Source organism: Chionomys nivalis, chromosome 8, assembly GCF_950005125.1.
Source record: "Chionomys nivalis chromosome 8, mChiNiv1.1, whole genome shotgun sequence".
NCBI classification, from domain to species: Eukaryota; Metazoa; Chordata; class Mammalia; order Rodentia; family Cricetidae; genus Chionomys; species Chionomys nivalis.
The window spans coordinates 62,127,924-62,155,739 of NC_080093.1; the positions used below are offsets into that span (position 1 = coordinate 62,127,924).

A 27,816-nucleotide genomic window follows, 5' to 3' on the forward strand; every position below is an offset into this window, starting at 1 on the left:
GGCTGGACACCATTCAATCCTAAAATCAGAATAGAATACAACAGAGAAGAAGGCTGGCCTCTGAGCAGAGGGAAGTTGACACTGTCCTCGGGTGAGGCAGTTTCATAGAGGCTGGGGCCGAGCACGAACTTTCTGTGCCAAATGACCCATTTCCTGTTGTAGCCCAATAAACCCCCGCTGAGTACATCTTCTCTTTCCCTGTCTGCAAATGGTAAAAGTGATGAGAGAAATCAGAAACAACCCATGTGCCACCAGCCTGAGCCCACAAAAACCGGAGTCCAGTGTAATCAGAGTGCAGAACTCCCGGAGGTGAGGCAGGATTCTTGCTGCTATGTATTTTCCAGATATCACCCACATGCATGGTGACCATAGCAATGGGCCAAACTCAAACTCCTGGAAAAACACAACCCACTGACTACCTGCAAAACCTGTTCCTTGCCCTCAAAGACCCTAGACAATGAGACAGCGCTCATATATTTCACATAAAATAACTTAGCTGAAAATAGCAACGAATACAATTCCTGACTAGCAAGACGTATAATCTGCAACCCCTGGAGAGTGTAAAATCTATAAATATGGCCACCATTCCGAGAAACCTGAAACACATCCCTTTTCCCAAAGAACAATCCTTATTAGTGCCTAAACTAAGTAATTTTCTTGTTCTCAGCTACGTTGAGACCTGGAGACAATTTATTTCATGGTGTGAGGCAGCAGAGGCAGAAGCCTAGCCTCTGCCCAGGAGCTCTCACTGACCTCAAGGATTCCATCCCTGGTGCACCAGGAGCACAGCAAACACAGCAGTCCACGAAAATGTAAACATTCCATAGCACAGGCAGCAAAGCCAACTTCCACAAATGTCTAAGGAGCAGGACCCAAGAAAGACAAGAGAGCACGAAAACCACAGCTCCCATATCTCATCTGAAAATGACTTGATTTTAAATATTGATACAAATGTGGCATGGACTACTTTATAAAAGTAATGGCATCTTTGTGAGAATAGACCAACCGGAGGATCTCAGCTGTTCATCTTTCCTGACAGGAAGAGAAGGCAGCAGTTGGCTCCTCGGGAAAAGGACAGAGCCAGCAAATGAGAAAGACGCCTTCTTTGTTATCCCAACCCCAACCCAAAGTCATATTAGTCAAAGCACTCTAAAAGGCTTGGAGGCAGCCACTCCAAGATCAGGACACATTCAAGAAAATTATTACAACATAGATGACAGATGCTGATTGGCTGTAAAATGAGAAGGTCCAGACAGATGTTGTCTTGGCCTATGATCATTTTGGATTTTACATTCTTGACACATGTCACTATCGGACTGGGTACAACTTGCTACGGACATCAATGTTCTGTTACAGACAGGGCTGGAGAGGTGGATCATTCAGCAAAGTGATTGTTTTGCTGGTGTGAGTATCCAGCACCCACATAAAAAACTGGTCATAGTCACATATACCTACCAATCCCAGAACTGGGAAAACAGACATAGGAAGCTACCTGGGCGGGGGGGGGGGGGGTCAATGAATCATATAATGGAAGAAACAAGTTCCAAGTTCAGTGAGAGACTGACTGTCTCCAAAAACAAGGTTGAGGGTGATGGAGGGAGGCATCTGATGTTGATGTCTGGCCTTTACACTCATATATACAGATTCACACGCACACATAAACACACACACATAGAGAGAGAGAGAGAGAGAGAGAGAGAGAGAGAGAGAGAGAGAGAGAGAGAGAAACAGAGAGAGAAACAGAGAGAGAGAGAAACAGAGAGAGACAGAAGCAAATTATGAAATTATACTTTAAAAGATGGATTATTTGAAAAGGTAATAATATTAACTCATTATGAATTTATTTATATGTTGCTTGGTTCAAAGAGGACTCAAGACAGTGCATGAAAAACCAGAGTAGAAGGAAATAGTGCAGCCAAATGGGAAGACATGTAGTCATCCAACAGCCAACAGCCAGGCTGAGATGAGCAGCAGCCATGAGCGGCAGCATCCTCTTCAAACTTTCGAGTAGCTGAAGAAAGAGACTAAGTTTCAGAGAGGTGGAGGGTTTCTCCTGAAACATATCCCCAGGAGAAATTCTGCTTTAAATATTTTGCACTGAAGATTGCATGTTTAGGCACTTATTCAGCTTGAGCCACATTTGCATGCACAAGTTTTGCAATAAAAATCTCAAAAGACATGTAAATAAGGTCTTCCTCCCACCAACACTCAGGGAAGGTCGAGGACAGTTCACTGATAATTTACAGAGTGCTCCTCATTCATTGACCTTTGACACTCACGGGCTGTGTGGAAAACAGGAGCTGTAGGAAGCAGAATAGAAATGTTCACATCGATGAAAACCTGGAGAAAACAAATAAAGCCAGGAGGGTATGAAGGAAGGGATTTTAGGCATGGCTGCTTGATGCCTGAGGCTGAGAGATGGCCCATTAAGCAGAAGAGCTTGCTATACAACCATGAAGACCTGGGTGAAATATTCCAAAACCCACACTAAAAACCCGCATATGGTATCATGGTATTTTAGCCTGGCAGTAGGAAGGTAGGGAAGAGTGGATTCCCGAGGGCCTGCTAACCAGCCAATCTAGACAAATCAGCAAGTTCTAGGCCAGCAAGAGAATCTGCTTAAAAAGACAAAGTGGACAGTATCATAAGAAACAGCACCTGAGGTTGACCTATGGCCTCCATAGACATTTGTAGACATGAACATGTATACCTGCACACACACACATGCACATGCATGCATGCACACACACACACACACACACACACACACACATGCACTTACTCACGCACATGCTGACTGTCTGATGTTAACTATCACAAAACACTTTGAAGAAGCTACTGCAAATATACAAAGATCCATGAGCAAAGCTGGGTCAAAGTAATTCACCTGGTAACAGCTTTGGGCAGAATTTAGTCCAAACCTACTAAGATGGCCCCAGAATTCCTGGGAATAGTTTGGAATAGGTTCCCATGGCCCCTTCACACTGTAGTACAGCAGGGATTTCTCTTTCCCTATTTAATATAATTGAGCTTAAGGTATCACCTTAGAGCCTTTTTTATGGTAAAATCTCTTTTGGTTCCAAATATTTGATTCTCTTTTGAGACAGATTCTTGGTGTGATGCCCAAGCTGGTCTCACGTCTGCAATAATTCTCTTGCAACAGTTAGCTACAGCTATAACATTTTTGTTTGATCCACGTTCGTATTTTAAAAATTCCTGCGAGGCCTCCTAAGATTCTTCTTATACTATGATTTCAGGATTCATGCATGCAGGATTTAAAATGTATCCATCTCTCTGTTTTCTCTGCCAATTTTCAATATGGTTCTTTCATACATGTGCATGTTGACTTTTACTTACTTTCTATAATTTTCTGTGTATTCATTTGTTTGCAAAGTCTCTCACATAGCCTACCAAGAGCTAAAACTCGCTATGTAGCTAAGAATAACCTTGAACTCATAGTGCAACTTTCTCTACCCACCAAGTGATACAAATTACAGAAGCATGCCATCACATCTGGTGAAATAATTTTATTACTCAATGTTTTTTTTTTTTTTATTTCAGTTAGTCCCAAGTAAAATGCAGGCTCTTGAACTCAGAGACTGCAAGAGTGGAGAGTAAGGAAAGGGTTGCAGAGAAAAGATCCTTTATAATCCAAGTTATTCTGAGGGCAGCCTGACCAGATAATGCTGTTCCGAGACAGCCAACGAAAGTCTCTAAATTTGATCATGTAACAAGCAAACCTAGTTCCATGTTATCTCCATTAATACAACGCAGACTCAACTCTATAAACAAGTGTGTTGTATTCTGTATTTCTCTGCCTTACCAAATTGTGGGTAAGTTAAAAATAAAGTCTTCTTCTAGACCATTCACAAACACACTTGCCTTTATTTAATGGCCAGGCAGGGTTATGCTGACCTCTGTTCAAGGTTTATGGTCATAAATAGACCAAGGACAATGCTTCAAGCCCACAGTCCCAGCACGGAAACTGACTTCTAGGCCAGCCTGGGATGCATTAAGACCCTGTCTTAGAAACCAAAAGGCACAAGTGTAAGTGTGATGGAGGAAAAAATACACAGAAGAGAAGATATCAGTGTCCAGTCCTCTTCTCGGATCTTCTCTTGATTACATTAATCGATGTGGGCAGGAACAAGAGTGTGAGAGTGGAGACAAGGAGCTGAACTCTCTCGCTGTGTTCACTGAACTTTTCTCCTGGCTGTGGATGAGATGCGGTCAGCTCCTTCAAGCTCCTGATGTCCCAAATTCCCTACCATGATGGACCATAACCTGGACCTCTGAGCTCAATAAATCTTTTCTCTTAAGCTGGTTTACTCAGAGTATTGTACCGCGGCAACAGAAAAGAAACTAAGACATTGGGTTCATTAACAAATACGTTTTTATAAGTTAGGGGCATAAGAAAATCAATTTTTCTGTCTAACTTCTTGCTATAGGTTATGAAGAGTGGAAAAATTCTGGTTCACACATGTAACTACATATAAAAGAATACAAAAGAGGCATATTTTAACTATTGAGAAAGGGACGATTTTTATATAAATCTGAACATTTTGAAGAATACTATAATTTATAAATTTAAGAAAGGAAAACAGGAATTTCTGAGATGGAAGCAAAGAAAGTTACACCTACTAGTAAAATAACATATTTTGGTTCAAAGAGATGAAAAGGGTTTTTTTGGATGAAAAAGATTTTTTAGTGAAAACTTAAACCTTTTTCTACAAAAGGAGAATGGCTGGACTGCCCTACATACGGAGGCGCCCCCCCAAAAAAAAATGATGGGAAAAAGGATTTATTCAAACTGCAGAAAGTCTACAGAAGGTCAAGTGGTGGTGGTGCACACCTTTACTCCAAGCACTCAGGAGGCAGAGGCAGGAGGATCTCTGAGTTCCATGCCAGCCTGGTCTTCATAGGGAATGCCAGGACATTCAGGCCTACACACAGAGACCCTGCCTCAAAAAAGGAAAAAAGAAGACAAAAAGTCTAAGGAAATCTTAATTTGTGAAAAGTGAATTGTATAAAAAAAAATTTTGGTGGCATCAAGGTAACAGTAATTTATTTAAACCATACATAACGTCATTTTAAAAATTACACATTGACAAACTAACATTTAAAAGAAAATTCAGTTCTGAGTATTTAAACCAACAAGCTTCCTTGATATAGATCTGCCCAAAGTTTTATGTTTTATCAAGATGATTTCCGGTATCTCTATTATACTTTTGATTAAAACATGAACTCCGACCCACCACCTCCAGCCCTGGAACACAGAGAATTTCTCTGTGTAACAATCCTGGCTGTCCTGGAACTCACTTTGTAGATTGGGCTAGCCTGGAACTCACAGAGATCCTCCTGTCTCTAGCTCCAGAGGCTTAAGATTAAAGGCATGTGCCATCACTTCAGGCTAAAACATGGAATCTTAAGAGCGTCCGTAAGTGGCCTTTGCTGCTGCTGTGTTGTTCTGTGTGTATGGCTGGTTGGCTGGCTGGCTCTGTTTGGTGTTTGCTTGTTTGTTTATTTGGATGTCATCCCACTCACTGTCATCCGGACTGGCCTAGAACGCAGATGTCTGGATGTGGGTGTCAGTCCTTCTGCCTCAGCCTCCAGAGTGCTAGGATGATAGGCAAGGACAAAAGTGGAGGCTTATTAAGTATATATTTGTTTTAAAGTCTTTTGAGTGATTATTTTAGAACTCTGGCTAAATAAATGACTATTACTTTTCCAAGATGCTTGATATTTATTTTTAATGCAAATGTTCTAAAGATCATATAAGATTTATAAAAAGTCTGAAAGTCCTGGTGTGAGGCTGTCAGTCATGACCATTATCTTAAAATGATATGTGCAATAAAAATAACTAAACCATGTCAATTGCCAAACTCTCATCAAAGTTTAAACTACGATTATTATGTCTTTTTTCAACCATAGTTTTGATTCATCTCTGAGACATTTAGAATCAGAATCACCTACATGGCAGGGGTAGGAGTGCCCCTAACAGAACTTCCCAGGAACAATAAGCTACGTAATTCAGGTCTAGTTTTTCTTTGACTATCTTTGGTTAAAATTAGTATAATCTGAAAGACAGACATCATGCTTCCAAGTTCAAATTGCCATGAAAAGTGGGATTTGCTTTGTTCCAGTGGACGTTGTTTTGTATTTCCTAACTCTGAACCTGTTGTGTGTCACCATGCTGTAGAAACACCACTCCTAAAAGGACAACCCAGCCCATTCCCCATGCTCTACCACCTGCAGGATAGGCAGGCTGAACTTAACCAAGGATTCTAAGGAAGACCCAACTGAGACCTGCACCTAAGCCTCTGTCTTGCTCAAGTGTGGCTGACAGGAGTATGACCCTGACTATACATCACCAGTCACTTTTGCCTTGATATGGCTGAGATGTCCGCCCCAGAAGTGACAGATAGCCAGGTTCTAAATACAATGATCAACAATATTTCTAGAAGAAAAAAAGAGCCAGGAGAAGGTGAACCTTTTTTAGAATCAAAATGGAATCAACTGTGTCAATTCAAACCAAAAACAAGTAAATAAAACCAGGAAGGAAGAAAGGAGGTATTTATGGATAAGACTGCCTCATGCTGACTGTGATGGAACCTTCCAGGAGCCTGAACAGAGGCCAGCACACCTTCACAGGGAAGTCCTTCCCCAAACACATCTCCACACCTGTCAAAGCCAGAAAAGAAGCCACTAGTACGACTCACTGTAGCCAGGGGCAATATTTTTTTTTTCAAATACCTCCTGTGATTCTCTTGGTGTTTATGTTTAAGCATTTACCTCTTTGAACACGTACACCACTTATAGTAGGCGTACAGTCCTACTGCAGTGTTCCTAAAATCCCCAGATAAGTTACATAATCCAGACAGGGGAGGGGAGGCTACCTCTGTTCAGTCAACAACACAAATTCACTCAGTGAAGATATCACTGATGGCACTGCTGATGCCTTGGGAAGCCTTGCTGTGTGAGTGGGACGGTATATGCTAGGAATAGAAAAGGAGACATTAAGGATTGGGGGCAGGGCGGCATAGGGCTTGAGGGGTCTGATGGCAAGTGTTAACTATCAAATTCAGGACCTACAATTACCTGGGAGACAAGAATTAAAGTCACCTATGAGGGGATTATATTGATTGGGTTAAATGAGATGGAAAACCCCACACCGTTCTCTGGACTTGTCCTGGGTTACACAAAGGGGAGAAAATGAGCTGTGTCCCAGGACTCACTCATCTCTGCTTCCTCACTATGGATACAACATCACCAGTTGCCACAAGCTCTCCACTAGAGAGGACTGGAACCTTGAACCATCATTAAGATGAACCCTTTCTCATCTATGTTGCTTTGGTTAAGGCGTTTTATCTCAGCAACAAGAAAAGGAGGGGCGCCAGGTGCCTGTGTGAGTGGTGGGAGGGGCAGAGGACTACGGGTGGAATATGTCGGAGCTTGGGGCTAATGAAGGGAGAATGCAGATATATATGGGGAAGGTGTTGGCACATTTCACCAATAATGAACCTAATAGGACTTAAATATAAATTGGGACGGGGATGTATTTGTTCTGGCTTCAGTAGTCGTCACCACGACACCTGCTTGCAATGACCCCAATGGTTACCTTCTAAACAGCTTTCTATGGGCCCATAGCATCTAATAGCTTTTGAAGACACCTAGGCTATCACACCATTCAAGACCCAGACCTTGACTAAAAGTCTGGATGACGGGAAACAGAACTAAGAGCTCAATTGAGAGCATGTAATTACAGTTTTGGACAATAGGGACTTTTATAAATAAAATAAAGGGATTTTGCCCCAGAGAGGGGTGAGAGGGAAGGCACTTCACAAAGCCACCCACATTTGGTCTCACTCTTTTAGGAGAGAGAGGGTGGAGAACTTCCACCCTGATAAAGGATCAACACTCTTTTTCCCCTCCATACAAGTACACATTACAGTGCATTCTTAAGAGTGAAATCAGAAAAGACAACTAAAACCACCCAAGGCACACAGCAGCACAGGGGCTGAGACAGGAGCACTGAGCTCCTGGTTGGGTTCGGCAGGACAAACTCAGAGGGTACTTCCCTTCCAGGGCTGCTCCATCCCTAACACAGCCCAAGGAGAAGAAACAGCGCTGTGCCTGGGGAGAGAGGAAAAGAATGGAGCCCCCAAATGCCTGGTCACAAACAAAAGAGAATAAATCTGTGTTGCACAGACAGGCTGTCACCCAGTAGACCTCAAGTCGGCTCCCATAAATGAGGGCGGTTAGAGATTATGGAAAGGTTTTGAGCTTTCAATAGAATTGCTTGGCAGGTGTAAAATATTAATTCAATCTGTCCAAATGGAAAATGATTAGCCAAAAGAATGGAGAAGTTAATGAAGAGGAATAGAAGGTTCCTTGGGACGCCGGCGTCTTTAGGGCCCTACTGACTCTGAACAGAATTTGAGGAAACCCTGTCAAAAACCAGAAGTTAGGATAGGATAGAGCCATTACTTCTAAATTTAAAGCAAACTAGATATTTTTCCCCCTTGCAATCATCTCAAGGATGTTAAGTGATTGCCTCCCCAGGACAGACAATCGCACATTTTAAGAGCTACAATGTATGCTGATTGTACAGGGCTTTGATGTGCTCCCAAATTACAACTCGTTTTCACCTCCACTCTCAACGGCCTATTACCTAGACGGTGCGATACTTGCCATTCTCTCAAAAGGGCTGAGCCCTGCCTAGAGCGAACGACCGAGCTCTTTTAATTGCAAGCCACCTCTCCTCCTTAGGGCTAAGAGAACTGCCTGAACAACCAGACGATTTCCAAGTTCCCAGGGATCCACTCACCGTGCTGAGTGAAGAGGTCACTGTGAACAATCTCAATCAAGCAGTACAGCTTCTGGACAGTCAGCAAGCCCGCAGGAACGTTCAGGATGAATTCCGTGAACATTTTGCTAAGAGGAGAAATGCAAGTGACATTGTTCAAAACCACAGCCAGCCCCAGCACCCCGTGTTGTCCCCAAGGTGGTGCGGATTCATCAGGGTAGAGAATGGCCCTGAAATGCCAAGACCAAGCTTGCCGAGCTTGACAGAGGCCTTAACAAAATCTAGATTCCCAAATCTTACCCTGGGAATCTGTGTTTTAAAGCCTTGGTGGGGCTACTATTCAAATTACATACAGTGCTAAGTGCTGGTAAGGATGTAAAGAAATTAGATCCTTCAGGCTATATTGGTAGGAAAGGAAAGGGCTATGAACACTTGAGAATTTCCTGAAAATGTAAAAACACGTTACCATGTGTTGTATATTATATACTGTACAATGTACACATATATACAAAACTTGTACATGGCTTAAAGTAGCATTATTTATAGTACTCAAAAGGGGGAGAAACTGCCCAAATATCTTAGCATATTCGACAGTGATGAAAAACTGGACACCATCAGTTAGTGGAATGTTCCCTGTAATCAAAAAGACTAAGTTAGCATTGACTCTGAGCCACTAGCCAGCTTAGTTACCAAGGACAACTAATCTAGGGTAATATCAAACCAGTGATCTACACTGTCACGGAGTCTAACTGACTGTGTGAGGTCTACTCTGCATGAAAGAGCACCTAGCAGGTGCATGCTGTGGCCAAAATAAACGATGGGCCAGCAGGGGATGGTATGCCATGAAAGTGACTCCTAATTGCTGTGGAGAAGAAGATCAAGAAAACAAGATACCTTAATTTCAAAAGCTGACCATGAAGAAACAATGCTTACCTGAAGCATGCATGTGTGTGATTTTAGTATTGTTTATAAAATTGGTATAGAACACATTAATAATGAGGCACATGTAGGCACTGAGCAGAGGATGAAGGGAGGTGACCTAGGGGAAACAGGTCTTCCTCAGAGCTCCAAGCAAATGGTAAAACTGTCCATCACAAGCAGGGATGATGTCCCTCCACTGGCTGACAAGGACAGGCCTGGCTATGGTTCTGGATTCTACCAGACAAGCTTCTCCATTTCCTCTCACTGTCTCCATCCCTGGGCATCACAAATATCTACTGGAATCCCTTGAGGGCTAATGGGAGCCAGGCACTAGGCAGCCATGTCTAATTAGGAAGGTTCAGGAAGCTGGGCGGTGGTGGCGCACGCCTTTAATCCCAGCACTTGGGAGGCAGAGGCAGGCGGTCCAGAAAGAGCTCGGGGCCAAGTACAGGGGCCAAGGGTGCTGCTGGTCCAGGGACCACCCATCAAAACCACCCTCCAAGAAAAGGACCTCGGAGACTGGACAAACCTGGGTCACAAAAGTTTCTCTTTCATCATAAGGAGCCTGCTAAGCTAGAACCCAAATGTCAGGGTCCTGGAAGCAGAAAATAAGTGTGTCCCTTATGGACTCTAAATCTCAGGCAAATCATAGAAAGTGCTGTCCAGGAGCCCCTTGTCCTTCAATTTCAAGACATTAATGGCTTCGGGTGGATATAAAGTGAAGGAAAAATGGCCCCTCAGGGACAAATGTCCTCTCATAGATATTTGGAGGGTCTGGTTAGCAGAAATGGTGCCATTTCCTACACATAGTTCATTGTGTCAAACCTCAAACAACGTAAAGCAGAGATGTACTGGGCTGCTGGGCTCACACGTGGGATCAAAGGCTAAATGCCCATCAAAGCACTTGACAGAAAGCCATGCAATCCGCAGATTACAGAGCATAGAACACTGAAAGGGGGCATATACCAAGAAGGAAAATCTGGTCCCTAGTGTAATATTCCACTCTGAATGACCAGTGACCATCTCCTCAGAGGGTTCATCATCACCATCATCATTATCCTCCTCCTCATTGTCATCATCATAGACGGCAACTTCTGACCACCACCGTCATCATCACCATAGTAGACAGCAACTTCTGACCCTGACGCCTGTGGCTCGGAGCCCCATACTTAGGAGGATTCGGGGAGAGAAAGTGCCGTGTTATAAAAAAGCAGGGCTACCAAGAGAAGAAACGTCCCATATAAGCAACGAGAGAGAGAAAAAGAGAGAGATGGAAATTTTGAGTGTGTTGGTTAGTGTTAACTGTCAGCTGGACAGGAGCTAGAATGACCTATGTGATGGTCTCTGAGCATGCTTATAGGGGTTTTTCTAGTGACACTAACTGACTTGGGAAGACTGGTCTTAACTGTGGGTGGGACAATTGCCTGGGCAGGGGATCCTGGACTGTATCAAGCTAGGAAAGCGAACTAGCACGAGCATACATTCCTTGTCTTCTGCTTTTTGGCTGTGGATGTAACATGCCCAGCCTCAAAGCACTGTCATGGCTCCATGCAGAGGCAACATCTGTGGTGAGCCCCACATTGAGGGACACGACACCTATAGTTCCTGCTGCCTTGACTTCCTTGCCATGACAGGCTGTACCTTGAATTGTGAGCCAGAGTGAACACATTCTCCCTCATGTTGCTTTCATCAGGGTATTTTATCAAAGAAACAGACAGACAAACTAAGACAACATTGGGTCACAGTCCCATTGTACTGTGAACCATTCTCCAAAAACAAGAACAAAATAGTGTCTGCTGGCAGGTAAAGCATTCTCCACAGAGAGGCAAATCAACAGCATCCATTTCCCACAATCCAGGGACTTAACCTATGTAGGGAAGTGCCAACCTAGAGCATCCTCCAGACTCGATGCTCTGGCAGAAAGCTGCAAATGGCAAACGTCTGTTTCCAGGACAGTTACCTGAGCTCCTTGGGATCAAACACCAACTTCACATCATTGACGATCGTGGGCAAGTACTTCAGTGCTGCCCCCTGCAAACCAGAAAGATGGAGGGTGAGCAGGATTCAGGCAGACAAATCTTAATATAGTCTTGTAATTAGGATGAAGATTCACAAAAAAATTGAGAGGAAAAGATGGCTTCCAGATGAGGCTTAACCACAACAACAAAAAAAAAAAAATGAAGAAAATAACCATTTATCCCCCCAAAGTGGGCATTTCTTTTATGTCCACATATTTAAAACAAAACAAAACAAAAACAAAACATAGAAGATTAACTCAAAAAACTCGATATCCCTCCTTTACACAGATGATGAATGAGCTAAAATAAAAAATCAGAGAAACATTATCCTCCACAATAGCCACAAATAACATAAAATATCTTGGAGTAACTCTAACCAAACAAGTGGAAGACCTGTATGACAGGAACTTTAAATCTTTGAAGAAAGAAATGGAAGAAAGCACCAAAAAATAGAAAGAGCTCCCACATTCTTGGGTAGATTGAATTAACATAGTAAAAATGGCAATCTTACCAAAAACAATCTACAGATTCAATGCAATGCCCATCAAAATCCCAGCAAAGTTCTTCACAGAACTTATAAGAAAAATACTGAATTTCATATGGAAAAGCAAAAATCCCAAGATAGCCAAAACAATTCTGTACAATAAAGGAACTTCTGGAGGCATCATAGTCCCTGACTTCAAACTCTACTCCAGAGGTACAGTAATAAAACAGCCTTGTATTGGCATAAAAACAGACAAGAGGACCAATGGAATCAAATCAAGACCCAATTATCAATCTACACATATAAACACCTGATTTTTTACAAAGAAGCAAAAAATACAAATTGGAAAAAAAAGAAAGCATATTCAACAAATGGTGCTGGCATAACTAGATATCAACATATAGAAGAATGCAAATAGACCCATATCTATTGCCATGCACAGAACTCAAATCCAAATGGATCAAAGACTTCAACATAAAACCAACCACACTGAACCTCATAGAAGAGAAAGTGGGAAGTACACTTGAACACACTGGCACAAGAGATCACTTCCTAAATATAACACCAGTAGCACAGACACTGAGAGAAACAATTAATAAATGGGACCTCCTGAAACTGAGAAGCTTCTGTAACATGGCCAACAAGATAAAACAGCAGCCTACAGAATGGAAAAAGATCTTTGCCAACACCACATCAGACAGAGGTCTGATCTCCAAAATATACAAAGAACTCAAGAAATTGGTCATCAAAAGAACAAATAATACAATAAAAAAATGGGGTACAGACCTAAACAGAGAACTCTCAACAGAGACATCTAAAATGGCTGAAAGACACTTAAGGAAATGCTCAACATCCTTTACCATCAGAGCAAAGAATGGATAAAGAAAATGTGGTACATTTACAAAATAGAGTACTACTCAGCGGGAAAAAAAAAAACAATGACATCTTGAAATTTGCAGGCAAATGGATGGATCTAGAAAATATATTGAGTAAGTTAATCAAGACCACCAAAAAACAAATATAATATTTACTCATTCTTATTTACTCACTCATAAGTGGCTTTTAGACATTAAAAGAAAAAACACAATCCAGCCTAGAATTCACAACCCCAGAGAACCTAGACAACAAAGCAGACCCTAAGAGAGACATACATGGATCTAATCTACATGGGAAGTAGAAAATGACAAGATCTCCTGAGTAAATTGGGAGCATGGGAATCATGGGAGACAGTAGAAGGGGACAGGAGGGGAATGGGAGGGGAGCAGAAAAAATATATAGGTCAATTTTTAAAAAACACTGTAGAAAAGAGGGTGGAGAAATTGTAAGAGTCACAGAACAGAAAGCTTGCTGTGAGATTATGTCTCAAAAAAATGTCAGAAGCTACACCCAGCCATGAAGTCTCATCAACATGATGGCTACCTGAACAAAAACAAAAGCCATAGGCATACTAATATGGATGGGGAAAGTCCATGGGGCCTCAATCCTAGAAAAAAAAAAAATAGGGCCAAAGGGGAGAAAGGGTAAATGCAATAAACACCAATAAGCACTACTTGTAAAACTAATTGAGCTGAGCAGAAATGTTTGTCTTCTTCAACTGAAACAATGCTCAGATAACAAACGCACACTCATCACCTATAAAAATACCATTTCACCAAATCCACTGAGGGTTCCCACAGAAGCAGTTCTGTTCTTCTCCAAGAATGTCTTCCTGCTGTCTGTGTCTTTTCCTGAAAGACCATTTTCATCTTTTCCAGTCACCTCAGCCCTTTACTTCTGTGTCTTGCAGCTTCTAATCTATAGGCAGCGACTCTATCCGGGTCCTTGCACCCGAACATGGAGGGCTTGAGAAGTCAGGCCACAGTCAAAGTTTGGAGAACATACAGGACCAGAACTTGGTTCAAAATCAAGCCTGCAATAAGCCTGGGTGTTACCAGCAATGTTTGCCCGTGCCACACCTCAGGACTTCACTGCAGCCCTGGCTATACGCACATACCATACCCACTGTGCACTCTGCATGTTATCACAGCAGACGTGGGTAAGGAGTTCTGCCCCCCCTGCCCAATTCTCCATTTCAGATCCCAAATAATCTATGTTAATAAGTCACAGTATTCTTACCATAATAACAGTTTCTGCCTTTACAGAAATACAGCAGCTTAATTGACAGGAAGAAAAGACTGGTGATATTTTCCTACTATCACTCTTCAGTATGCATCTCATTAGCCTCTCTTTGGAATATTGAGATATACAAACAAGCATCTCTACCATTAATGGGCATATTTGCTTTTCTCTTTGATAAGTAATAAAATTCAAAGTATATCCAATAGTTGTTTTTAAACAAATTTTTAAGGCTGTATCCTCAGTACCTGATGACCTGCATGCTTGTATTCTCCTGCATAGCTGGGGTCATGTGACAATTTCTCAGGTGAAAGGGAGGCACAAAGCACAAAGAAGTTAAGAAGCCCTGTCCCAAAAGCCCAGTACCTCACAGAGTAAGAGCAGAAATCACATTCACCATGCTAAGACCTGCCCACTCATGGCTATTATTTAAATTTTTAAATTAGTATACACAATAATAAGTTTTATTGAAGCATTTTCAAACAAAATTTATTTTTATTACTTATCTTCCCGATTTCTCTGCCATGCCCCGGACTGATCCCCATTCTTCCGGCTCCATGGTCTCCTTACTCTATTCCTACCACTGGCGCAAAATCTCCTCATTCTGTTTTTCTCTGGTTTCCTCAGTGGTTTCATAGCATACGTCTGTCCACACTCAATCCTACACACCACACACACACACACACACACACACACACACACACAAAGCTGGAGATATCCCCATAGGGAGAGAATATTTAATATTTGTGGTTTTGATTCTGGGTCACTTCATTTAATATACTTTTTGGATCTCTTCATTTTCTGATAACACTCAAGATTTTATTTTTCTCTACTACTGAATAAACTTCAACTGGGTATATAAACCACAATTTCATTACCCATTCATCTATTGATGGCTGGCTCCATTTCCTTGTTATTGTGATAAATTAAACAAACAAAAAACTGCCAATCAACAAAACTGCCAGTCAACAAAAGGGCTAATGAAATGAAAATATTGTTTTCAAAAGAAGATAAATGGATGCCCAATATGTATTTTTTAAATGTTCAACATCTTTAGTCATGAGAGAAATGAAAATTAAAACTGCTTTGAGTTTCAGCGCACCCCAGTCAGCATGGCTGCCATCAGGAAAAGAGGCAATGTTGGTGAGGATACAGAGAAAGCACTGCTGAGAGGATTGTAAAACAGCAGTCATTTTGGAAATCAGTACGAAGTTTTCTCCAAAAGTTCAAAGCAGAAGAGGGTTGGAAAGATGGCTTAGCAGGGTCATGGCACTTGTCACCAAGCTTGATGACCTGAGCCCAATCCCTAGGGCCCACATGACAGGAGGACAGAACTTAAAAACGTACTCCTGTAAGTTCCACTCTGACTCCCACACATACTCCCTGGCATGTGTGCACACCCTTCACTTCCCCCTGTCTGTAAAAATTTTTAATGGAAATACCATATGACCCAAGTATAGCACACCTGAGCATGCGCCCAAGGAACACACGCCACTACAGCAACCTAGCAACCCTTATATCTCTTATCTAACTCTGTCAGAGTTTTATGTGGCCAGAAGTGAGAGGTGTCAGAGGAAGAAACTGACAATCCAGGCATTAGTGACTTTGGTCTGATTCACAGTGAGCACTGAACATTAGCAATAAAGGTGAATTCGGGGGAAGCTGGAGACCCTTCCCCTCAGCTATATCCTACTGGGGAAAGTTCCTGAACATCAGTGTTCGAATCTGCCACATTGTGTCTGTGACTCTAAGTAGCACATGTGCTACAGATAGCCCTGTTTCTGACGCCATCTGACTCATGTCAATTACTTCAAGGAACTGTGGGAAGGCTCAGAATGAAATGGAGAAGAGAGCAGAATGACACTTAGCAGAACACACAATGGGAATCTGGGTTTTCCTCCCCCAAACAGGCAGAGTATCTCCCTGAACGGATATGGTCAAAGGCGTTGTAACAAAGGCACCAATTCTCCAAAAGCATCTCCAAATACACTCACTCCCAGATCCACACAGACACAAAGGCAAACTTTAAATGTATCGTCGCCCTTAGACAAAAAAACTCAGAACTATGAAACTTTCACAAGAAGAGGTTTGTGAAAGCTAAGATATCTCACACACAATAATAACTGCACAGACTGTAACAGAAAACACTCAAAACAAAGAGCCACATCTCTCAAAGGCACAGTCTGGATAACAAAGCAGGAGGCATACACAGGGAGAAGTTAGCTATGAATCCCTATCTGGCAGGGACTCCTCATATTCAGCACATTCAAAGGGATCAGAAACTTGATAAGAAAACAATACTCTGCACTTTAAAAAAAAAAGCGCAAAAGACTGGAAGAGGCATCTTCTCTGAGGGAAAATGTACAGATGAAAAATAAACACTTGAGAAGATGCTTAGCACAAGCCAGGCATGGTGGTGGAATCCCAGAATCTGGAAGCTGAAGGTAGGTGGATCAGCAGTTCAAGCAAGATCAAGGTCAGCTTGGGGGAGAGAAGGAGAAAGACAGGGAGGGAGGGGGGGGAAGAGGAGGAGGGAGAAAGGAGAGAGAAGGGGCGAGGAGGGGGGAGTAAGAGAAGAAGAGGGGATGAGTAGAGTGTGTGGAGGATGGGAAGATAGAGAGGATCTCCAAACCACTACTCATCAGGAGAATGTAAAGTAAACCCCCAGAGAGGCACTACTCCATCGTGTAGAACCAGTAGAAGGTAACCAAAGTGTTCAGCAACACACTGCATGCCTGTGCTGCCAGTCGAGGTGCAAAAACAGTGAAACAAGGCTAGAAACAATCTTGGCAGCTTGTCGCAGTGAGACAGAAAGAATCCACCCATCAAGTGCACCCCTAGGTGTTAGAATACAGAAACCCTGCATGTGATCATGCACAGCGGCCTTACTGGTTATCAATAAAAAATAAGAAGTAACCAAAAGTTCCCCAAAAGATGAATCCATACAACGAAGTACTACGTAGCACTGAAAATAAGGAACCACAGTTATACGCATGCAGTGAATCTCAGATGCACTGGGTTAAGACAGAGGGGCCTAGAAGGCCACACAGGCTATGACTGCATTTTAAACATTCGGAAATGTCAAAATATCATGGAGCACATGAAAGTCCACGAGAAGCTTCTGCCAAAGAAGGTAGAGGAAAGTCACAGTGGCTTGGCTCTCTTTTATGTGTCTGTATTTTTGACTATGTAGAAAGTGCCAGAACTGTCTATAAGAAAAGTCATTTGGCAGAAAAATAGAAACCCCCACCCCATAAAGGCCGAAAAAAAAAAAAAGCAGAAAAAAATGAGACCCTTACAAATGTCCCAGCCTAACCTATGATGAGCTTTTGGCCTTACTTTTCAAAACCATTAGAAATGATACACAAAGAAACTCTGTCTCAAAGAGAATGCACCTGCCCTCCGCAACCAGCTTCAAGTCATATGACAAGCATCTTAACCTACACAATGTGAGCATACTGACCCAAATGATACACTAAATGGTCACTACCTCTGGAGGGCGCCCCTGAGCATGTTGGCACAGATGGAAAAGAGGAAGAGTGAGGCCCAGAGCTGTCTGCCAGGAGTCACAGTGGTAAGGACTGGAGTTGTCTGTCTGGCTCCATGGCTAGTTTGCTGACACCGCCATATTTGGTCCCCATAACTTTTACAAGGATTAACAAGGTAAAGACAGGCTCTGGGAGTGTGGGTAAAAGGCCAAGTTTAGCAGAGGGCCTACAATCCCAGCAATGATGAGTTTGGGAGGTGGAAACTGCTAGGCCCCCAGAACCTTGCTAGCTAGCCTAGACTACCTGAGGCAAGTTCCAAACTATCTAGAACTCTTGTCTCAAATAAAAAGCAACAGGCACCCGAGGAATAACACTGAAGCTGCCCTCTGACCTCCACACATGTCATGCCTATGTTTGCAACCATGAGAATGCACAAGGTTGGTGAGCAACTAGCCCACTAACTCTCCCCCATACATCTAGGCGCCCTCTGGTCTTTGCAGGCATTAGCACTGCCTTGCAACACCAAACGGATCCAGGGTTTTCAATTAGCAACCCCGTGCTGCTACTGGGGGAAGAAAAAAGTCCTAAATAGAAATCATTTCTTTCTGGTTTCAAATGTTCTGCTTCAACTACCACAGACTTGGTCTGGAAAACTAGAAAGTATTTATGGTGACATTTAATAATGAGTATCTGCAAAGGCTGGCTGCTGGGTCTTTTAAAGTATCTCATTTAGTGTATGGACGTCCACAGGGGAAGGTGTGGATGGGCTCGGTGCATTTTACTCTGAACCCAACAAAGTATTCCCCTGCCTGCAGCAACGCCATAAACAGCACTTGCTAGGATACGGCAGACAGTCACAAAGCAGACAGGGTTTTATGGGCCACCTTCTGCAAGTAGCCTTGAGCCACCCAGCGCATCGCTCAGCAGGACAGTCAGAATGGCAAGTCCTGACAGGCTACCCCAGTGAAGTTCTCTTGGCCCTCACCACCCAAGGATGTCCGAGGGATGCACACAGAAGCTACCTACTAAGCAGAGCACCAGAGGCCAGCGGATCTCACAAAGCCCATTAGACAAGAATACAGCTAGCTTATCAGACTAAACATTGAGACCTCCTAGCATACAAGAAAAACAGCTTGGGAAGAGTTAGACTGCAAATCTGAACTGCTGTGAACTGAGTCCTCTACTTATGTGACCATTCTCAGAACTCTGCAGTCACCCCTTCTCACTCTGTTCTAAGTGGCAACCTATTTCCTGTACCCTCTTACATGTGGGGGTCCCTCTACCTGTGGGCCCCGAGCTCTCGCCGCCTTCCACCTCTGATAATGCACTACTCCTTTCTCTTGAGTTTCACTCCGGCCCCAAGAGCTTCTGGGCTTTGGATGCCTGCTTACTCCGCAGCCTTGACGGCATGTTCTGCACTTGGATATCAGCCCAGACGTCCTCCTTCTTCACAGCCCACTTCTGAAAACCACAGAGCTACCTGATATTAAACTTACCCTGACCCTGGTACCTTCTCCCTTCTGTAGATATCCCATCCAATGATTCAACCTTCTAGCTGGCCTCTACCTCTGCTCTGACCTCTCATGCTCATTTTTCACTGGGAAAGCAGAGGAGCCCTCCAAAGACCCAATATCTATCTGTCTGTTTGTCTGTCTGTCTGTGTACCCAATATATATGTAGATATATATGTGAGATACATATAGATAGATACATAGATGACATAGATAAAGATATCGATGTAGATACACATATAGATAAATAGTGACATCTTCCCGCTCTGGGGATAAGGGTAACCTGGTTAGCATTGCCTCAGGCTCCTGGGCTCCAGCCTACCTGAAGAACCCACTTCAGAAAAATGCACATCCCCTTTGGTTTCCTGTATGCACCTATACACTACGCCCGCTTACATGGCAAACCCCCCACCTCAGTTAATCTGCTTAGCCTCCACCCTTGGTTTAGATCCCACTCCCTGCAGGACACAGAAATGCTGAATTAAATACCTCGAGACATTCTTAAGGGCAGTAATCCAAAGTTGGCTTGCTCATGTCCCCTGGGAAAACAATGTCCTCTGTTCTCCATTCTCAAAGACCATGAGACAATGCCAACCAGCAGGGCTCCCAGAAGAATGTGAGCGTGGAACAATCTTCACTGGGTCCTGAAACAACACCTGTCTCTCCACTAGCATTCATCCCTGTTGACACCCTTAGTTAAGAGAGAAAACCACCACATCTTACATTCCCAAAGTTGGCAGCTCTGCTTTCCTCCCTCCCTGACTTACCCCCGGGCCAGTGTGAACCACCTGGTTTAGGACCACATCTTGTGTGTCCTCTTTCCAATAAATACCAGGGGTGCCCAGAGTTTGCAGTGCTAGAGACTTGGTCTGAGCTTGCCAGAGGCATCAGTCCCTACAGAGTGCGGGCACTGCTCTGAGGGCAGGTCTTGGGCAGCTGGAAGAACTGCTGCTTCAGGAAAAAGCCAAGACAGAGCACACTGGCATGGGTGTGACACTGTGGGCAGCTGACACTGGGCACAATCTTATCTAAAGAGGCACCCATGGAAAAAAAGGTGAATGTTCACAGGTGATCCCAGCAGAGTGGACAGAGAGACAGTGCAGGGAGACGGAGGACAGCACTCCAGCCTAGTATTAGGAATAAGAGCACAATCCACCATCTGCAATATGAGCATACTACCAGGTGGTAACTAGTGGCTGGGGTTAACAGGACCTGACTCCAGGGGACACTGGAAGAAAGAAAGGCCACGAGCAGATAAGCTTGCCCCAGGATGCCAATGGGTGTCCAGGACACAAGAGACTCTGGCCAGTTCCACCAGCATGGCGGCCACAGCACAGCATGTGAATGCAGCAAACGTTAAATTCAGAAAGCATCCTGACTGCACAGCTCTTCACTCTGAGTCTGAACTCCCTGGAAATCTTATAACAAGTCCATCCGAGTTCTTTGCTAGCAATGAAGGGCATTTGCAATTCCTTCTGATTTGTTTGGTTTCTAGCATTATAGGAAACTCAATGAAGGCTTTTACTCACACAGAGAAGAGCCTGCTCAGAATGTGACAATCTCCTATCAATAGTGGCCTCGGCACAGTAGTACCTGCTTCCTGGACCTTGCACAGTGGGAGACCACTCACCCATTTCTAGGACGATGGAGTTGGGGAAGTATGTTGGTGAACAGGCCTTTGGGATGTTTCTAAAAAGAGACTGAGAGGAGTGGGGTATCTCTCTCGATCCATCCAATGAGTCTGGGTACCATGGATCACTTACCCTCTGACCTGCTCTGGGTACCATGGACCATTTATTCTATGTCCTGCTCTATCAAAGAACAGAAAAGCGCTCTGCAGGAATTCAGACGAGCCCACTGATTGGGGTTCTGTTTACCCATCTCCTATTCATTAAGTCAGAGGGGAACTTACATTGAATGTCGACTTTTTAGGCCAGTTATTTCCTTCTATTTGCTTTGCAATACAGCTAAACAAGCATCGCAGCAGATTCGAGCCAGGCTTGCCATTCTCTTTCAATGGTATGGAGCTTTTATATGCCCATCCTAATGCAGAGGTCCAGTTCTGGATACACTTGAATACAGCGGCACAGGCCCACTGACCCAGGTGTATACCGAGAACAGAACACATACTTGAGGCTTCACACACAAGCAAGTGCAATGAGGGCTTGGAAGATGGCCCAGTTGGTAAAGTATGTACGGTTTTTGTTTTGTTTTGTACAAACACAAGGATAAGAGTTCGATCTCCAGAACTCACATCATAAAGAAAAACTGGGCATCATGGTGTGGTGCTTCTAATCTCAGCACTGGAGAGGTGAAGACAAGCAGATCCCTGGGGATTGATACAGTCAATTTGCCTTGCTCCAGGCCAGTGAGAGACCCTGCCCCAATGAAAAGACAAGGTGGATATTCCTGGTAGAAGGAAACTTGAGGCTGACTTTTCATATACCTGCATACACAGGTGTATTCATATGTACACACATGCACATGGGGAGAGGGAGGAAGAGAGGGAGGGAGGGAGGGAGGGAGGGAGGGAGGGAGGGAGGGAGGGAGGGAGGGAGGGAGGGAGGGAGAAAACGTGCATTGATCCACCACTGAGGGCAGAGGAAAGGCAGCAAGTGATATACAGTTAAGACAAAGGACCATGCTGCAGGGAAAGCTATTTCCACTTCTATGAGGAGACAGTCAGGCTGCTGAATGTCCTTCCTAAAATTGGGTTCATCTCTTAATATCCAAGTAATCAGGAATTCAGAACATTCAGCAGTCAAAACCCTGAAGAAGGTAAATGAGATCAAAAGAGAACCAAATGGACAAGGAACGCACAGAAACTAAAGTTCTGGAGGGAAAAATGGGGAACTCATTAAAAGGCCCACAAAAGGGCAGCAGACACTTTTAAAAGTTTTCTCATCAGTAAAACAGTTGAGGTTAAAATAAATAAATAAATTTTATAGTTCACATAATTTCATTGTCATGCCTCCCATGAGAATGCTAACTTAATACAAACTGTAAAACAAAACCAAAAAATGCACTTGCTACCCAGCATCAGTTTAATGCTGTGAGTGTCTCTCTGCCTAAAAATATGACTACTGATGACGATTAATAGAAACTATTTTAGGGTAAAGTTCAGCCACATTATTCAGCATAATTATTTTAATTAAATCCATTAGCATATCTTTATATAAGATTACAAGAGCTATCGGTGATACAAAATAAGTTTTTCTTGAATAATGTATGAAGTAATTATTAATTTACATATTTCTGGAGAAAAACGCATATTAAAATGATTCCATTTGTAGATTTTTGAGCTAAAATATATATAAGTCAACAGAGTCTCCTTTCAGACTTCAGAGTTCTGGTTCTGGAAGACCTCACAAATATCAGAAAATCTTCATAAATAAATGTAGAAAGAATATGCCTGCCCAGGGCTACCCACTGGAAACAGGGCAGGTGGCTGGAACCAGTGGGTTAACAGGGAATAGACAGGAGCCTGCAGCCTTCAGAGGAGAGCAGGAGCTGTGTAGGGCCATGAACAGAACCTACACAAATAGAATGCTGGAGAAAATCCTATTAGACTACCTACAGCTTGAGTTTCTCACCTCTTTCCTTGGTCATCAAGCTACTGCAGCCTCAGGTCCTGCCCTTCCTGACAGTATCCCTCATCTCTCCTCTGATGCTTGGGGGTATTCAAGCCCTATTGTCAGTGGAGCTGCCGGAGTCTCCTGTCCTAAATACATCAGTCTATCACTGAGTGCTACCAAAATCTAATATACAAAAAATTTATGAATGTTTCTCACTGAACCTACATCATGTTCCCACACTTAAAATCCAAAGGTTGCACCACTTTTGAGAATACTGACCATTGGGAGAGAGGCTCTTAACTATGTGGGAATGTTTTCGGCATCTTGGGATACTGTCCATTAAAAGCTTAAACAAGAATGAGTACACAACAACACACACACACACGCATATAAGACACACGTGTGTACACACACACACACAAATGCATATACACACGCGCGCACAACAATAACTTCCTGATCCATGTGACTGTGTCAGATCCAGGTCCCCACAGCACACAGGTCCACAGCCAAGTCCAGAGCCAACAGACACCAGAGTTGGTCAGCTCAGGCCACAATGATTTTTTTCTCTGTACCTGGCCCTGGCTAAGTGAGCATACGTTACTTCCCTGTCTTTCACACAACTTTCTAACTCTACCAGACAGAAAGCTGGGACCTACACATGGACCTTGTCCCCAGTGCCAGGGAGAAAGGAAACTGGAAGAGTCAAGGGTAGAACATGAAGAAGCCACCATGACTCAGTGACTCAGGCCAAAGCCACAGTGGCCCAGAAGAGCAGGCAGGCTTTGCAGATGGCAGGTACAAAAAGACCCATGACAAGAGGCAGAACCAAAACAAAGTGAGGAAGACCAATGGGCCAACCAGATCAGAAAGGGCTAATGTCCCTGGACACTCACTCCTTAGCCTCTGTTGATCTGCTTGCCAGTAATCAAGGCACGCTAAACAGAGGAATTAGTGTGATTTAGCAGGGCCAAATCTGAACTACTTTATTGAACTTTTCAACTTTTCCTGCTTGCTTCTCTGTCTCTCTCTGTGTCTCTCTCTCTCTCTGTCTGTCTCTCTCTCTGTGTCTGTCTCTTTCTCTGTCTCTCTATCTGTCTGTCTCTGTCTCTGTCTCTGTCTCTCTCTCTCTCTCCCTCTCCCTTCTTTTTCTTTCTTCCATTTTAAACTCTCTACCAGCTCAGTCATGTTAGGAATAGCTTGAAAAAGGGAGAGCAATCGTGTGAGAAGGCCTGCTGATTGGTGCAAATTGGGTACCTGTCTAGACAGCTTCCAGGAAGCAAAGCTTGACTTCCAAGTGATGGGAACTGACTATCTAAAATACACTTGAAATTCAGAGGTGAACAGAGGGGGAAACTGGTCCTGGCCCATAACCACTGAGGCCTGAACCTCACTGAAGCAGTTTTGAAGAGTGAACGGAGGGGGAGCACAGCATGTTACTCTTGGGTCTCCTTACTACCTGAAAAATCCAGGAAAATGGAGCACAGTATGTGTCAGAGGGCAGAGGAGAGGAAAGCAAGAAGGCAACGGAGCCTCCAGATCGTTCTTCCAAGGCCAGGCTAGGTACCCATCTCTACCCTGTCTGCTGCTTTCAGCATGACTGAAAAACAAAAATAAAAACAACCATAACCAAAAAAGCCCACATAAACTGGAGGGTATGAGAACATCCTACTCCCAGCTTCTAATGCGCTCACTCTGACCCACAACCTTCATCTAGACAGCTTGGGATTGACACACATAATGGTCTCCAACAGTGACAGACACACATCTCAGACATAGCTGCATGACTCAAAGGATCTTGGAAATGGAGCTGAGTTTGTTCACCTGGCTAATGCGTTCCAATGCTGCTGCCTGGCATCCGGAATCAGCTGTGTCTCCTGAGTATCCACTGCTAATGTCATCACTAATTATCAACCCACCATGGAACCAACATGGTAGGAATCCAAAGAAACTAGGATGGAGAGAGCTACCCCGTGTCCCAAACCCTAGTCACTATGCAAAAGTGCCCATCTCAGACCACCCTCCCCTTCCATAAGCTAACACACTTCTATGGTCCTTTTCAATCAAGCTACAATTTGAGCCCCAAACATTTTGAATAAAACAATAACACCCTTATTAATAACTAAAAACGACATATTCAGGAGCAAGGGAAATGATTCATTGGATAAACCACTTAGTGTAGGGATAAGTCCCGCCCCTTAGGGGGCGTGTTCGACTCGGGGTAATGTTTACCTATACATCTGGCGAGTGTGCTTGCAGTGCTTGCTTCTGCTTTCCTGGTCTCTGTGGAAAGGTGGTTCTGTAAGTCTATTTCCCCATTAAAGCTGTATATATTTTTACAATATGTCTGCATTCGTTTACATCGTTACAACTTAGTACACAGATAAGGATCAGAGTTTGGATTCCTAGAACACACAATAAAAAGCAGGTGGGCATGGTAGCCACTTACAATCCTAGCACTCAGGAAGCAGGAAAAAGGAATCCCCCAGAAAAAGCTGGATAACTAGACTATCAGGAATTGGAGGGCTCAGAGATCAGCAAGAGACACTGCCTTAGTGGAAAGAAATTGAGGAAGACACCTGATATCAACTTAGACTGAAATATAGAGAGAGGAATTTCTTGACGTGTTGCCAAAGTAGATAAAGAAAAGCTTAGGACATTTGAAATATTTCTGAAGCCAGGTATGATTTCCTGTTCTTACCACCTTAGCATGCATGGGGCTAAGACTGGAGGACCGCCACAAATTCAAGGTTGTATGGTTACAGAGTGAATTCAGGGACAATCTGGGCTATAGTGTGAGACTCTCCCCCCCACCACCACCAATACACATGTGAGTGTGTGTGTGTGTGTGTATACACACACACACACGTACACGTAAACACAATATAGATAGATAGAAAAAGAAAAACCAAAAAACTAAACAAAAAACTTCCTCATATCAAACATCTTGGGCAGAGGAAAAGAAAGGCTGGTAGCAAAGATGACCATAGCTGGCAACAGACATCCCCATCTACGGTGTCATCTCTCCCATCAGTGAAATGACAGTGAATTGCCAGGGAAGAGTGGGACCGTTCCTGGACACAGGGGCCCTGAAGGCCCAGAGTGGTGACATTGTGCAGGCTGATCTTATCATCAATGGATGACACACACCTGGAGAAACGGGCTACACCCAGCTCTGTAGCATCCTTCCCATGGTTGGTACCCACAGTGGGCTACCATAGAGCAGAACAGATTAGATGCCCCAAATCATAGGCCCAATTACTCCAAGTTAGCCAAATCCAATAAATACCCAGGCAGCTCCTAAGGTAGTAAGTCCTCACATTCACTTAGTTAACCGAAGCATTTGTGTGTGGGATACACGTGGTGCATTCAACAAGACAATAGCTCATCCCAGGTACTGAACTCCTGTGGAGGGGTCCTTCTAAGTGCAGGGCTTTCCTTTTGACCCATGGGATAAGAGTGGTCACAGATCATCCCAGGGTCACAGGATTCTGAGTTTCTTTCAGGGTGGATGCCTCTGGCATGCAGAACCATTAAACATGAGAAACATGGAAAACTCAACGCATGTGAATTCATTTGTGTATTCATTATTAATTGCATGTCGGGGTGGTACAAACATGTGCGTGTACAGGGCAGGAATGTGTATACCCATGGAAGCATGTGGAGCCCAGAAGAGGGGGCCTGGAATTCACCCCAATCATTCTCCACTTTATTGTCTGAGTCAGTGTCTCTGACTGAACATGGTGTTTGTCTGCCTGTCCAGCAAGCCCCTAGGATCTGCCTGTCTCTGTCTCTGGACTTGCCCCCATTCCCAGTGTGAGAGTTAGGGAAGTACACCGCCATGACTGTGTTCTGGGGACCTGAACCCAGGTCTTTATGCTGTGTTACACTCTCACCCACTAGCCACTTCCACAGCCCACTGTATATGAACTTGAGCTCTCTGTTCTGGATAACAGTAAAAGAAAAAGAATACATTTTTCCATGTTGCTATTCATCTATACACTTCAAACAAATGACAAGCTACTCAGAAATCACCATAATCATTGTTATTTTCAGAGCAATAATGGAAGTGAGAGATTGACTTCAACCCAAACAAGATTGCACAGGAAGACATAAGCTGGAGCAGACTGCAAAGGAATATTGAGGTCTCTGCTGGAAGGTGACCATGAGTCAGTCTAATAGCATTTAATAACTAGTGATGGGCATGTTTAACACCGGCGTGGGAACGACATCCTAGCTTTGCAATCTAGAGGAAAAAACAAAAAGGTATTTTGCTCTGACAGAAATGTGCCTGCTTCTTCCACAACTGACTAAAGGAAAGAGAAAATGTCATCGGAGATGGTGGCAAACAGTGAAATAATAAGAAAAAGGACAAAAGACCCAGCAACCAATTGCTGAGAGGCTCAGTGTCTGCTGATGTCACCATGGGCCCGAAGAGACGAGAGTGAAACAGATGAGATACTTGTTGACAGCTAGCTGGGCATCGAGTTAAATCAAATGGGGAACAAGGTTTACAACTCCACCATTAACCGGCATCATAAGCAGAGAAAACCTGCAGGCTTTCTCTCTGCACTAGGAAAAGACCATTTACAACAAAGCAGAGAAAACTTAAAAAAAAAAAAACCCACAAAAGAAAGGACAAGAAAATAACTTAATCTATTGGAAAATGAAATGAAATGGCTATCCGAGAAAACAAAGTGCCCCGGCGCTAGATCATGGACGATCTAGACATCGAAAAGTACAACGATGCACACAGTCATGACAAAAGCCTGGGAGGAGATTTACAACATATTCCAGAATAGGCATTTGGAATCAAAGATATTATTTACCTAGCCAGTAACCAACTAATACCAAAGTTATTAATTATTGCTGCGGGAGGCCCTCAATGATGCCATTCC

At 43.5% G+C, this 27,816-nt stretch overlaps 1 protein-coding gene across 2 annotated transcripts in view; it reads right to left on the reverse strand.

Annotated features, from left to right (window-relative positions):
• Window positions 1-27,816, reverse strand: part of Dock1 (dedicator of cytokinesis 1) — a 497,567-nt gene that overhangs the window by 308,739 nt on the left and 161,012 nt on the right. For both annotated transcript variants that reach the window (XM_057777087.1, XM_057777086.1), the window contains exons 24-25: window positions 11,688-11,758; window positions 8,828-8,934 (exon numbers count right to left, since the gene is read on the reverse strand). In XM_057777087.1, coding sequence (XP_057633070.1) covers window positions 8,828-8,934; window positions 11,688-11,758 — 178 coding nt within the window. The remainder of the gene's footprint in view (window positions 1-8,827; window positions 8,935-11,687; window positions 11,759-27,816) is intronic.